General features: G+C 42.4%; 1 protein-coding gene across 5 annotated transcripts in view; it reads right to left on the reverse strand.

Annotated features, from left to right (window-relative positions):
* unc5a (unc-5 netrin receptor A) overlaps positions 1-12,092 on the reverse strand; it is a 217,134-nt gene that overhangs the window by 50,348 nt on the left and 154,694 nt on the right. For all 5 annotated transcript variants that reach the window (XM_053515479.1, XM_053515478.1, XM_053515477.1 and 2 more), the window contains one exon: positions 11,101-11,265. In XM_053515479.1, coding sequence (XP_053371454.1) covers positions 11,101-11,265 — 165 coding nt within the window. The remainder of the gene's footprint in view (positions 1-11,100; positions 11,266-12,092) is intronic.

A 12,092-nucleotide genomic window follows, 5' to 3' on the forward strand; every position in this document is an offset into this window, starting at 1 on the left:
TAAACCGAGATCCCATGGCAGCCCATTTTACTATACTATACTCTGCAATGCAAGCGTATCTCCTCTCAGTTGTAAAGCACTTATTGTTTCTTTACCATGATATTGCCATATTCAAGCACTGCTAACACCGTTTTCATCTCCAGTGGCCCATACAGTGGTTGAATAACCGTATTTTTTCCTACCATTTCAAATAACTTGATCTTCCAGCTCGAGATCTCCAAGGTGCAACAAACAAATGTGGGGTGGTACAGTTGTTACCTCACAGCTCCACGGTCCCCTGATCGATCCTGGGTTCGGGTTGCCGTCTACGTGGAGCCTCACGGTACATTTTCTCCCAGTGTCTACTCTGAGTTATGTCCAGGTTCTGTACTTTCCTCTCACTCCTCAAAACATGCCTACAGGTTGGACTTCGAAGGGCGTTTTCACACTAACCAGGAACGACTGCGTTGTGATCCCTCCCTCCCCCCGTCCCCCGCTGGACAGTGTTCACATTATTTTTGCTCACCGTCCTCGGGGACACTTGTGTATTTACACTCTCCAATAAAGCAGGTGGCAGTGTGCACCTACTTGGTTTGTAAGCTGCCAATAAACACAAGAGAAAAAAAGGACAAGGACGTTAACCTTCACGCTACGCCTAATATTATTGATATTCCAGGAAAAGATGTCCAGAGCAACGCTCTCGTCTTACTGTATCGGTTATGGCTGTGTAGGTCAAAGGATGAGATTGTCAAGTGCTATTCGCACACAGAGATTTCAGACCAGACTGACTGGCACTGATGATGCCGTGCCTAACCTCGCTTTCCTCCCGTTCACAGATATAGTTGACTTCCATACCTGATTCGATCCGTGCCGGACCGAACCGAGACGTCTTGTTCCATTAGATTCGGGTACGGTACTAATCACAATGAACCTGACTTTGGGGTCCAGTGTTCTCGGAAATGATCCCGGCGCCCTAACGTGGAAATGCCCTAAACTGGTCCTACTGTTGATGTATATTAATGTATTTGGGTATGTGGAAGATGCCCTGCAATGGACTGGTGTTCCATTTAAATTCTATTTCAACATTATACCCTAGTGTTTCCTGACCATGAAAAGTACTAATGATCAGAGAATCTATCAAGGAAAGCTCAACCTATCCATTATTATAATATACTGTATTTTTTTCAAGAATTCAGCATCAACTCATTACACAACCTGGAGCCATATGTATGATCTAAAATTTGTGGGTCAGTAATAGCATCCCTTTCCACAAGCTGTGTTTCGTTGTTAACGACATCATACTTTTCCTGCAATAAATGCTTTTTCTCTCAGCCTTGAAAAATTCTGCAGGATCAAATAAGCAGATAGCCAGGGTCACATCCTTATTCTCCCTGGTAACAATCCATTAAGTTGTGTGGAGCTATAGTACGTATATGCATCTGTTATCTGTGGTGATGGTGTTTCCAATGAACAAAAATTCCTGTCTCTGAAAGGAAAAAGGAACTTAAAAATTACTCAGCAGAGTCCTTGACTTTTAGCCTCAATCTCACGTTATAGAAAGAAATGGAATAACGTTTTATTCTTTTTGCAACACAGCAACATAGATACTGAGATACAACAGACGGGCCAGAGAGACACCAGGGTTTTATGGGAAAAGCTCCATAGATTAAAAACAGAAGGATGAAAAGATCTGGAGAGGAACCATCATTGAAGAGTGGTACGTAGGTCACTGTATTCCCATTGCCTCCGCACATTTTACTATGCTTTTATTCAAAGCAACTAACATTTGACAAACAAAATAAGGGTCTTACTCAACAGTCACACCTAAGCATTGATAAGATTAGAACTTCAAATCCTTCCGATCAGCAGTCGACTAAACCAGTAGACCACATCCACCATCTAATCATCCTAGTATCACCTTCAGATAAGTTATTCATTCCTGATATGCAACACACTCGCTTATTACACTGCAGAACCTTCCACATTTCCTAAATTTCAGGGTCTTATTAACTTTTTAAGACTCCTTCTAACTACTGCTTGCTCCCTGGCTTGATTTCTCTGCACTGTGAACTCTACTAGTGCACCATTTCCTGGAAGCCTTAGCAAAGGCTTGATTATTCAACGTTATTGGCTAGTATCTGCATTCCAAATTCAGCTTTTAACACCAACTAACAGGAACGCGGGTTCAGAAAGAATGAGTAAGAAATGTGACAGGGGGGCTTAAAAGCAGCCAGTAACATCCTTGTGTTCTTCACACAAGCAAAAGGAAAAACAACAGGGTACCCTGATCTAGGAAGAACTTTCTAACAGATCACACTCCCGCTCCATCACTTCTAGGGAAAAAGCCTTCACTCACACTGACAGGGCATTAAGACACACTCCCCAAGAGGCTTTCCAACCTACAGGACTGAGTTAAAGAACCTTTCTTTTGGACTCGGCAAGATCTCGTTTCGATTCACGGCTGAAAGATGGTGGTCCAAACTGGAGTCGGACTGCAATGGGGTCATCCGTTCCTCTACTTGAGAGTTAACGCGATGAGGACCTTTTGTAAAGAGAATCGTTCTCTCTGATAAATATGAACCAGCGAATACCTCGGGCGTTATCGGAGAACATTCGTCATGAGGAGGTAGAGATTTTTCATCCCTGAGGCTAGCAGTGGTCTTTGGTGTCAAGATGAATAATGGCGAGCGCTTCGGTTCGTGGAAATATGGCTATTAAAATCTTCACCATGAACGGGTTGACCACCGCGGTAGGTCTGCATAATGCAATCTCTCGCATGCTCCGAAACCTAGGCTGGAATAAAGCGGATAGATCAATTTTGGACAAGGAAATCAATTAAACTTCCACCTGCTGAAATCGGCACAAAGCTCTTTTGCTCGCAAGGCCAGGTTAGAAGGTTACAGTGCTATTTCAAACATGCAATTACTGTTAGACTACCAGAAACGGGTGCTTGTACTGTCTTCATTAGTGCTGTTGCATAAATAAGGGCGGTGATGAAGGGGTTCCTCATTCAGCTCACTCCCCCTGAATCACCAGCCTAATGCCCTCCAACACCTGGCCTTGATTCACTGCCTGGCCAACGGCCAGCCCATTAATTAACCTCACGTGCAGCACAGCGGTTAAAAGCAGGATGTTATGTTGGCACCGAAGATTCCTGCTGCTTGACAGAAACATAGGCATAGTGCCTGCTTGGGAAATGCAGACGCTGCTGCTCTGACGCGAGGCGTCCCCACAACAAGGCTTTGAGCAAACAGTCGAGCCTCCTTCCCTGCCCTGAGCTCCTTCCGAGGGAAAAGACTAATGCCGCTGCCTTCAGATCATGCTGGCACTTTAGTTTATTTTTATTCTGGAAAATATAGCAGGAAGTGGCCCATGACGAATCCTCTTGGGCTGAAGGCTCGTGCTCTCTCTATCTCTCTCTCTCTCACTCTCACACTCTCTTCACTTGAGGTTTGGAGCTCTGGGAGCGGGCTGAGTCCACAGTCTTTATTTGCCTGAAAGTTTCCCTGAGCAGCTAATTATAGCCAAAAAATAGGAGTGATGGTGCAGAGAGGCCAGAGGCAGCAGGATTTCTGCTTATTGCGATATATCACAGACCCATTGTCTTGGACAGTCATTGACTGGGAACAGATTGCAACAAGAATCACTGTGTGGCTGTCCTGCCATTCTGCTTCGCTGAGGAAATGATAATAAAGAAAAGAAAAAGGAAGAAGAATAGTCAAGGTGGAAAGTCTGTCGATGTGGAGAGGTGTCTGGGAAAGGAGCAGGTGTACAATATCTGCAACAAAATGGCTTGCGCAGGACACGGTACGAGGATTAGTCAAAAATGATCCGCACTCCGGTTATATCAAAACTTCTGTTGGTCTTATCAGAACTTCACTGTTCAAAGCAAAAGAGCAAACTGTTTCCTCAGTCACTGCTGAGTTTATATGTAATTTGTGTAAAATAAACGTCCCGATTGTGATTTAAATGAAAGAAGAGTAGCGTGCAGTGTTTAGTTTTTTGCAGTCTGAGAGTGTACCTGGTGCCGAAACAACACAACAGCAGCGTTTGGGTATCTGCACTCAGAATTTGGAGCAGTACTCTTAAAGAGGTGGACGTTTCTTAAAGAGAATCATTACTGGTGACGAGACACGGATTCGTCACTACGAGCCTGAGAGTAAACGGTACGGAAACATCCTCACTCACTGACCGAGAAAAAGTTCAAAAGTCAACCATTGGAAAACATTAAAAAGTTTCTGTATTGAAACGTTATCAGGAAAAAGGTTCAACAGTCAACAGTGCTCGCTACAGTGAGACGCTTAGTGAAGAGCTGAAGCCTAAACTTCTGATTAAACACGGAGGACTGATATCCAAGGAGGTCGTGATTCCGCATGACGATGCACATCCGCACACTTCTGCCCACACTGCGAAAGCTTCATCTCGAGGGTTTAAGGCATCCTCCCTATAGTCTCGTCCTGATACCGCCCCATCGGACTTTCACCTGTTTGGTCCCCTGAATGCAGCTGTGAAGACAGCGGTACATTCAGTGGCACCCAGATCAACCTCAATCATTTTGTAACGAGGGAATACGACTGTTGTAACGAGGGAATCTGCCTGTTGACGGATGGACAAAGGGTGTGAAAAACTAAGGAGATTACGTCAAAAACTGATATGCTTGTCTTTTCTAAAATTTGATCAAAATTTATTTTACAGCCAGAGTACGGATAATAATCAGAATCAGATAGGTTGATTATTTTCCAAAAAACAGCACAGCCCTAAATGTTTTTTATTCCTCACCTAAAAGTAATTAGAGACTATCAGTAGACATCTGACAATAGCTTGGTGAGACACGCTGAGCAGAAGCGCGCAGCCTCGTGCCCTTGGACACGGCAGCACCACTGAGCGATTGATTCAATCCAGCAGTCGATGCTGTATACTTTGCAAGTGTGTGATGGTGTGATGTGATTAAAACCGGGCTCTGTATGCGTGTGTGCGTCTGTGCTAGTCTTCAGTGACTGCAGCAGATGAAAACAAAATGAAAATAGGTGTTCACTAAGCCTCCATGCTCGGCTGACTGTAAGATGAGATTGCGTTATGGGTTACACTGATTTAGCACCAGGGAGCTTGAGCTGGGGAGATTTAAAATTCTTGTAGTCCTGGAGATTCAATTCCTCTAGTATTTTTTCCCCCCTTCTTTTTCTTAAAGAAAAAAAAAAAACACCAGAGCTGGGCTATTGCTCAACCAGGGAAATAGCGAGCGTCTACTGTAGCGTAACTCGTTTAGCATGCGCTACAACTCCCATGTCATGGCTTGGATTCTGCATACTGATGAACATCCTTACCTTCGCAGGACCGTAGTGTTTCTAGAAGTCAATAAATAATTACTGCGCAAGGGGAGGGTTCATTGGTTAAGGTTTTAAGCTAGAGATTGGAAGTTTTATGCCGTCTCAATTGTGAGTCGTTTTATTAAAGTGTCCTTAAGTACTGAATGTACATTTACACTTGGTTTATTTACGGCGTTATGAAATTGTTAAACTTTGGGAGGCTGAAGCCCCCCAACATCACCCCCCCCCCCCTCTTTTAAATCGTGCAAACAAGAGCTGTTAGTTGAAGGACTGGCTGTCCGGCTACATAGTGCTACGTTGACGCTTCCCAAAGCTTTGAACAATTTTACAGTTCTGCAGTTGAGGAGATTATTTCCGAATGAACCTTCTGGTTCTGGTGAGCAGAATGATGGATTTGTCTCCACCTAGACCAAGAAGGATGCATGAGTCTTTAAGTTAGTAGTTACTGTAAGTCAAAATGAAAACGCCGTAAGTGCCCTTTAGTACAAAAGTCTGTAAAACGATTGGATCTACAGGTTGGTTTGGTCCTCCATGACAAACTTAGAAGAAACTTATGTAATTCCTAAAGTTTTGGGAGAAAAAATGTCCCTGAAGCTCCTAGTGATAGTCCATTGCAGGGCACACATGTACACATTTGGGAACACCAATTAGCCTCTGCATGTAGGAGGAAACCAGAGTACACAGAAGAAACCCACCAACACACAGAAAGAACATGCAAACTCCACACATACACAGGACTTGAACCCTTGACCCTGGAGCTGCAAGCAACAGCAGTGCAAAGCCTTATTCTAATGAAAAGCAGAAGCTACAGTATGCTGAACTCTTGGCCCAAGATCTCAGCATTCCTTCCAGGTCCAAAATATGGTCAAGGTCTGCAAGAGGTCTGCATATTGTGTACATGTCTAAAATTGAAAACAAACCACATCCAGCACATATCTCCCCAGATACTGGAAAGCTAGTAGCGTTGCACCATTCAGAGCATCCTGACCAACTCTAGCACCTTCTGGTATGGAAGCCTTACGGTGTCCGAGAGGAAAGGGCTAGGAAGGGAGGTCAAAACCACCCAGCACATCACTGGCACCCAACTACCTGCTACTGAAAACCACAAACCTTTTAATCTCCTTCCATCCAAGAGGAGGAACAGGAACATGCGCACCAGAAACAGCAGGTTCAGGTCCAGTTTCTTAACCACAACCATCACACTGCTCAAACTCTACACTGTTAAACCACTTTAACTGTATTACTCTGTGCTTTTCCCCCTATTATCCACATATATACTGTAGATTTGGATATATCCCTAAACCCTCCTAATATATATACAATTTAATCTCCATATGCATTGCGCAATAATACAGCACTGTTCTTTTTTTGTATAATTCTGTGTAGTTGTTTGTATACTCATTACCTGCTTATATTCTTGCTTACAGTATATCCCCTTTTCCACTTCATCACATTATAGATTCTGTAGTTACTGCACAGACTCACTGCATGGCCATGTTACATAATATTCACTGCGTTTACTATATATGTGTGTACATAAATCTGCATTTTAGGGTTCACTCGAACCCTCTACCGTGGAGTGTTAACTATACCACCTGCAGTTCTCACCCTTTCATCCAGTGGCAAAATATAGTCACAGTCTGCACAAGGTCTGTCTATTGTGCACATGGCTGATGTTTGAAGGATGATCTCCTGCTTGGAGAACCGTTCACACAACATCCAGCACATGACACCAGACACACCTGATGATATTCAGGCAAAGACACTGAAAAGCGTCTCACCCGGGTGAAAAAGTGAACTTTCAGATAAGATCACAATTTTTCATAATACTTAACGCTTCATATCTCCCGTTATTTTTGTAAATATGCTACACATATTGACACTTTTTTGAATTTAAATTTTTCAACGTTCTTAACTGTCATTTAGATGAAACTTGGCCAATTTAGATCTCACATGAAAAGACACCAACATGAAAAAGTCCATTATTCTAATATGCACAGCTGTTAAGATATTGCACCATCAATTTGACATGGTTACGGACACTACAGCTTTTTTGCTTTTTAAGCTTTTAACAAAAGTTTAGTATGTAATTTTAGTATTTTATTATCAGTACTCATCAAAAAATGAATAATTTGCATTTTAAATTATTATGGTTTAAAGCGAGACAGTATAACTAAATTTCAACATTTTCAGCAACTTGACATTTTCAGAGAAGAAAGATCAGTTACTTCCATGTTGTATAAACTTCAGAAGTAGCTTCTTTGTCCACACATTTTCTGTATTATATGTATAACATAAAAAAATTAATAAAATCAGAACTCAGAAATTCAGAATCTTCTCTATTGCTTATCGTACTTTATTCACATTATAGACTGATGAAGGTTTCGCACTAAGCTTGACTTTACTTTGTTGGCCATGTTGTAATAAGATGTAATAAACTCCACCCATCTTTTTACGTTACTACTTCTCCTGCTGAAATGTATTTTGATATAAAAATCGCAAAAAAATTGGAGATTTTCTGCTGAGTTTTAAGATTTTCCACCATGTTGGTTAAAACAGCATCAGTGCAATCTTTTTTTTTTTTTATTATTTCTTTCACTGTTATTTGGTTTAAGACACGTCTAGCTAAGATCACGCAGGAAACAGGAAGTAGTTTTACATTCTCTATCGGAATTCTATGTCAGAAAAGACTCGATAAGCTTCCCGAGCTTCCCAACCGAGCTGCCTGGCTTGAGCGGAATACTTATAATATGTAAAGCAGGGATTACGGAGCGGAGCACGGTTTCAGACACTTTGTATGGAGCGAGGCTGGATGTCTTCAAAACAACTTAGGAGGGACGGTGCAGAGTTCAGCAGCGCACGTTTGCATGAAGTGGCATTGTGGTTAAGCATGCAAAAACGCAGGCCATTATTTTATGCAAAATTCTGTACGCGATAAATAATTGAAGCGTGTTTTCAGCCGCGACCTGCTGACAAACCAAAGAGGCGGAGGAGCGCAGGAGTTACGCTTTCGCTCCGTGTCTCTGCAGGTTTTTAAAGCAAGATCTAAAACACGGAGAGAAAGAGGAAAACAAAAAGAGGAGGCGCCAAAGAGGAGGGGACGAGGAGACAAACATGGACGGCAGAGATGAGGTCAGGAGAGAAAGTCAAGGAGGAAAGATATGAGAAGAATGAAAACAAACATGTGGAGTAAAGGTCTGAAAGATGTAGAGGGTAAGGGACAAATGTGAAAAGAAAAGAATGGAATAGGACAAGAGAAGCTCAGGACAAAATAAGGAGAGATAGAGGATGAGAAATTTAAGAGTGTATGCAAAAAAAAAAAGGAGAATAAAATCTGGAGATCAGGAGAAGATGATAAAGAAATGAAAGAAGAAGGTAAAGAAGAAAAAAAGGACAGAATGGAAAAGGAAAAGAAGAGCGTCTTTCAATGACATATTTACGTTTCATACATTTGGAAACTTATCTCCGGAAAAAATTCTGTATGTCTGTATGTCTGTCTGTACGTATGTCTGTCCAGCCAGATTTTGTCACAGCATCACGCAACACTGGCTGGACAGAATTTAATCAAGCTTTGCCAGTCCGTAGTGTTTTGCCGGGAGTTAAACCTTGCATCATAAATGAAATCAAAATGTTAAGTAGAACTAAAGTTAGGAGCAGTTTTTTGCCAGATTATAAAAGTGCAAGTTTTGATGGTGTACCGCGCATACGTCAAACTGTGGACGTGTCTTAAATCGACCGCAGGACAGAATCTAATGACACTTAGATCTCTGCCTGAGGTTTAACCTGCACCATCAGTGTAAATGTTGAGGAAAAGTGATGTTATGAACAGTTATGTGTGTGTCACTTTGGCTGAAATAACAGCGCTGAAGTGGTATAAGTGAATTTTAACGCGCTGGAGTCGTTCATCTTTATCTGATCTACTTTTTCCATTTCTCATCTGTGATTCACTCTCCGATTACCGAACAGGGAGTGTTTTTGTCTGACGATGAAAGAAGGACAACTTAGTGTAAAACAAGGCGTAAGATACTCAACCTTACAGAATGGGATTTCTTTGTATTAAACATAGAAAAGACAGACGTGAGCTTCAACCTGATATAAAAAATATCACTGATTACATTAAATCTGATGTGAGTTTTTCAAAAAACATAAAAATAATATAAAAAGAACTAGAAGAAAAGGAGAAATGGAAACTTAGAAAAGAAAGAAAAGTTTTTTAAAAGATAAGAAAAAAGGGGACAAAAGAAAAGAACAAGAAGTCAGGAAAAGAGAAAACAGAGTAACGGAAAAGTAGACAAATTTAAAGTAGAAAAAATTAGGAAGAAGCAGGACTGACATTAAAGTCAAATTTCTGAGGAACAATAAGGGAAAGGAAAGGAACAGGTGAGATGGGGAGAGGAAAAGGAAAGCCTAATAGGAGAAAAAAGAAAGGATAGAGCGAGGGAAAGAAAAAGGAAAAAGGTCAGACGGCAAAAAAAAAACCAAAAAACTGGACGGAGTCAAAAAGCAGGCGGACAATGAAAGAAAGTTGATAGAAACGAGAAGAGAACAGAGAAGGTCAACGGAGGAAGAGGAAAGGAGACGAGAAGAGGAGAGAGGAAGACGGAGGGACACAGTGTGATGAGAGACTTCATTAAACTGGTTCAAGTGCAAACATTAGGAGATTTTTTTTTATTTCATTAATTATAAAAACATAAAAGGGTCAAGAAAACAAACAAACAAACAAACAAAGATATAAAAATAAAATACATTTTTAATTGTTTGGGGAAGAAAAACTCTTCATATTCTGTAATGTTTGGCTTTACTAAACGCTTCCTGACGTTGTGTTCAGTGATTAGCGGCGCTCGCTCCCTCGATGGAGGAAACTAATCAACCTGGTGTGGGACGAAGCGTGACGACACCAAGTGAAGTTACAGTTATCACCCTGACGTTGGCGGGTTTCCCCACGATAATTGAATGAAACGGCAACAAAGTAAATCATTCAGCCAACAATAACATTTTTATGGATCAAAGCAAGATGTTGTACAAAGCAAGACCCGTTTTATCACACGAATGAAGTCCTGAAGACTGACTTTTACAAAGTGCTGACTCTGGAGACACCTCCATCCATCCATCCATGACAACTCTAGGTCTATAAGTCAATAATCGATTGGTGGCCACAGTGCCCCCTGGTGGTCGTAGGTTACGTTGTCTTGAACATTTGAACAGTACGCGACCCGGAGCACCACCAAGCCATGGGGAGGCGAGATTTGAACCCCAACCCTGGAGACATGGGGTGTCAGTGCTAACCGCTAAGCTATTATTCCACCAGGTTCCATCCATCAACATAAAATAAATCCCGCCTAAATATATTATACAGACTTTATATAGATTATCGTCTGGAGCATACTTTAGTGACTGATGTGTTACTGTAGAAACGATAACCTTATTAAACATGTGTGCGTCGCAACAGAGTGACATCATATCACGGAGAGTTTAAACCTTTTCCTTTTTCGAAGTTGGATGCTAGGATCGTTTGCGTTGTGATCTTTCGACGCGGCAGAACTCGTAGCTAAAAGCGGCCACCGGTTATAGTGGTAAATATTCCCCCATGTAACTGTCTGACGGTGTGTTAGTTCAGTACTCAGTGGTACAGTCGCTCAGTGGTTAATGCATTGGACTATTGATCAGAAGGTCTCAGGTTCAAACCAAGCTGCCACTGTTGGGCCCTTGAGCGAGGCCCTTAACCCTCAACTCCTCATGTGTGTAATGAGATAAAAGGATGAAGGCGTGGGCCAAATGCCGTAGGTGTACTCACTCTGTGGGCACTGCTCGCTCGTGCAGTTTAGCGACTGGAGGTCGAGACCCTGGCAGGCTTTGCCGCCGGTCCCCGGCGCGGGCTGGGTGCACTCCCGACTCCTCCACATGGTGCAGTCGCCGCCACACGCTGACCATTTGCTCCACTCGCTCCAGCCTCCGTCCACTAGCACAGAAACAGAGCGCGGAAAACGGCATTACTGAATCAGGAAAGCATTGCAGGCAGTGTAGTGTGTACTGTATATATGGGCTTATTACAGGTCTGAGTCTGAGCTGATGTAACCACACACACACACACACACACACACACACTGTTCATGCACAAGCAAACACACATAGTGAGACATTTTTCTTTTCACTCTGTTTGAGAATGTGGTTTACACAATGTATATCCTGTCACAGGTACTGGTAGTGCCGATGGTGCCATTTTCATCAGCACACACACACACACACACACACATTTTTAAGGCTTATGACTCCACCATTAGATCATGGTTAAAGAACAGCTGTACAGTATATGACCCTCACAAGCTGCTATTATGTGAATCAACAAATTAAAACAAGGAGCAATGGTGTGTGTGTGTGTGTGCGTGTGTGTGTGTGTGTGCGTAATGGACCACAAATTTCCTACTTCTCCTCGGCATCCAGGAAGACGTGAGGATCGAGGGCATGAGCGGTCTCGGGAAGGTTACTGCCGGGCTAATGAGCTCTCCTGGGGTTAGTGCTATTTTATTTATTTATTTATTTATTTATAATGGCGACACCATTCTACCAGAACACACACGTCTCGCTCAGACCCCTCTCATCAATCCGTCCCTACACACACGCACACGACAGCTTATTTACCGACCAGTTCCAACTAAACAGCGCGGCGCTACAAGGGCAAAGGTCACGGCTCGGCTAAACAACGTGTGTTTGTGTGTGCGTCCGAGTCATTAGGAGAGAAGCGAGTCGTTCATCAGTAGCGCTTATGGACGATAAAGATGTTTAGTT

The sequence above is a fragment of the Clarias gariepinus genome, chromosome 16 (assembly GCF_024256425.1).
Source record: "Clarias gariepinus isolate MV-2021 ecotype Netherlands chromosome 16, CGAR_prim_01v2, whole genome shotgun sequence".
In the NCBI taxonomy this organism is placed as follows: domain Eukaryota; kingdom Metazoa; phylum Chordata; class Actinopteri; order Siluriformes; family Clariidae; genus Clarias; species Clarias gariepinus.